The sequence below is a fragment of the Trachypithecus francoisi genome, unplaced genomic scaffold, assembly GCF_009764315.1.
Source record: "Trachypithecus francoisi isolate TF-2019V2 unplaced genomic scaffold, Tfra_2.0 Lachesis_group8, whole genome shotgun sequence".
NCBI lineage: Eukaryota > Metazoa > Chordata > Mammalia > Primates > Cercopithecidae > Trachypithecus > Trachypithecus francoisi.
In genome coordinates, this window is record NW_022681473.1 from 112,526,131 (window position 1) to 112,528,442 (window position 2,312).

The window sequence follows — 2,312 nt, forward strand, 5'->3', positions numbered from 1 at the left end:
GGAAGTTTATTTCTAAAGCAAAATCCATCTCCAAATACTAAATATGAAATATACTACTTATCTACAGTGTAGAGATTCTCAAACTTTACTACACAACACCATCACCAGAAAGATTGTTAATACATAGATTGCTGGGTCCCATATCCAGAGTTTCTGATTAAGCAGGTGTGAGCTGAGGCCTGAGAATTTGCATCTCTAAAAAACTCCAGGTAATATCAGTGCTGTTGGTCCAGGGACTACCCTTTAAGAAACACTGCCCCAGGATACTTTAGAAAAATGTGCATGGTAAAAGATCCAGACCTTGGCCTGCCTTCCTCCCATCTTCATGATCTCTGAAACACTCAGGCTGGTCTTCCTGCAAAGAAGACCAGCAAATAGCAGGAGGAGATGAGGAGGGCAGGGAGGATGCATCAGCAGAGAGCCCAGGATGTTTCACTAGCACCAAAGGCTCAAGACTAGCTTCCCCAAGCCATCCAAGATGAGCCTTTTAATGAGGTTCTTGTCTCCCATGCATCCCTGCAGGCCTCCTGCTCAGAGAAGGATGGCTGCAGGAAATCACTCTACAGTGACAGAGTTCATTCTCAGGGGATTAACGAAGAGAGCAGACCTCCAGCTCCCCCTCTTTCTCCTCTTCCTCGGGATCTACTTGGTCACCATGGTGGGGAACCTGGGCATGATCACTCTGATTCGTCTGAACTCTCAGCTTCACACCCCCATGTACTACTTCCTCAGCAATCTGTCACTCGTGGATCTCTGTTACTCCTCCGTCATTACCCCCAAAATGCTGGTGAACTTTGTGTCAGAGAAAAACATCATCTCCTACGCAGGGTGCATGTCACAGCTCTACTTCTTCCTTGTTTTTGTCATTGCTGAGTGTTACATGCTGACAGTGATGGCCTACGACCGCTATGTTGCCATCTGCCACCCTTTGCTTTACAACATCATTATGTCTCATCACACCTGCTCCCTGCTGGTGGCTGTGGTCTACACCATGGGACTCATTGGCTCCACAATAGAAACTGGCCTCACGTTAAAACTGCCCTATTGTGAGTGCCTCATCAGTCACTACTTCTGTGACATCCTCCCTCTCATGAAGCTGTCCTGCTCTAGCACCTATGATGTTGAGATGGCAGTCTTCTTTTTGGCTGGATTCAACATCATAGTCACGAGCTTAACAGTTCTTGTTTCTTACACCTTCATTCTCTCCAGCATCCTCAGCATCAGCACCACAGAGGGTAGATCCAAAGCCTTCAGCACCTGCAGCTCCCACCTTGCAGCTGTGGGAATGTTCTACGGATCAACTGCATTCATGTACTTAAAACCCTCCACAATCAGTTCCTTGGCCCAGGAGAATGTGGCCTCCGTGTTCTACACCACGGTAATCCCCATGTTGAATCCCCTAATCTACAGCCTGAGAAACAAGGAAGTAAAGGCTGCCATGCAGAAAACACTGAGGAGTAAACTGTTTTGATGCAAATGTTATTGTTCCTTTTCAATTTAGTAGTAATTGTTATAAATACTAGAGGGACAGCTTCTGAATGCTGGCCCGCCATGAATGGAAAATAATCGCTTCTCCACATGGCTGGGTGGATGCCATTTTTCCTTCTCTCCCTCTTTTTCCACTTCTGATTGAAACCAGCCAACTTCAAGTTCAGGTTTTCTTTCACTTGAGATCCATCCCCCTATCCTAAGCCCTTTAATAAATGTTTCCTACCTTAATTGTAATTTAACTTAAATGCTAAACTTTCAACATTGAGTTTTAGGATCATTCATGGTCTTAACACCTTCTACACAGAAAATATTACTCAGCCTAATTTTTTTCTTTTTTTTTTTTCTTTTTGGTGACAGAGTCTTACTCTGTAGCCCAGGCTGGAGTGCAGTAGCACAATCTTGGATCACTGCAACCTCTGCCTCCCGGGTTCAAGTGATTCTCCTGCCTTAGCCTCCCAAGCAACTGGAATTACAGGCATCTGCCACCACGCCCAACTAATATTTGTATTTTTAGTAGAGACGGGGTTTCACCATGTTGGCCAGGCTGGTCTTGAACTCCTGACCTCAAGTGATCCACCTGCTTCAGCCTCCCAAAGTGCTGAGATCACAGGCGTGAGCCACCACGCCCAGCCAATTTTTTTCTTTTTGTACTTGGGAATAAATAAGGCAAAGAGAGACAAAGTATCTCTACTTACTCCTGCCCAAGAATTTCCTGATCTCTTTATGCAATTTTCTTAGTGACACTAATAATAATGATAATAGCAGCTAACATGTTTTTGGATGCTGACTCTGATCCACGCAACTCTTCTACATGCTTTCTA

General features: G+C 44.9%; 1 protein-coding gene across 1 annotated transcript; it reads left to right on the plus strand.

Annotated features, from left to right (window-relative positions):
• Nucleotides 1-414: 414 nt before the first annotated feature.
• LOC117080631 (olfactory receptor 8A1) lies at nt 415-1,558 on the plus strand. The gene has a single exon (XM_033205830.1). The coding sequence runs from the start codon at nt 479-481 to the stop codon at nt 1,469-1,471; it is 993 nt and encodes a 330-aa protein (XP_033061721.1). The 5' UTR covers nt 415-478; the 3' UTR covers nt 1,472-1,558.
• Nucleotides 1,559-2,312: the final 754 nt, after the last annotated feature.

Bases quoted from the DNA above. Each gene is read 5' to 3' on its own strand.
- LOC117080631 (XM_033205830.1), top strand. From the start codon at position 479: ATGAGCCTTTTAATGAGGTTCTTGTCTCCCATGCATCCCTGCAGGCCT.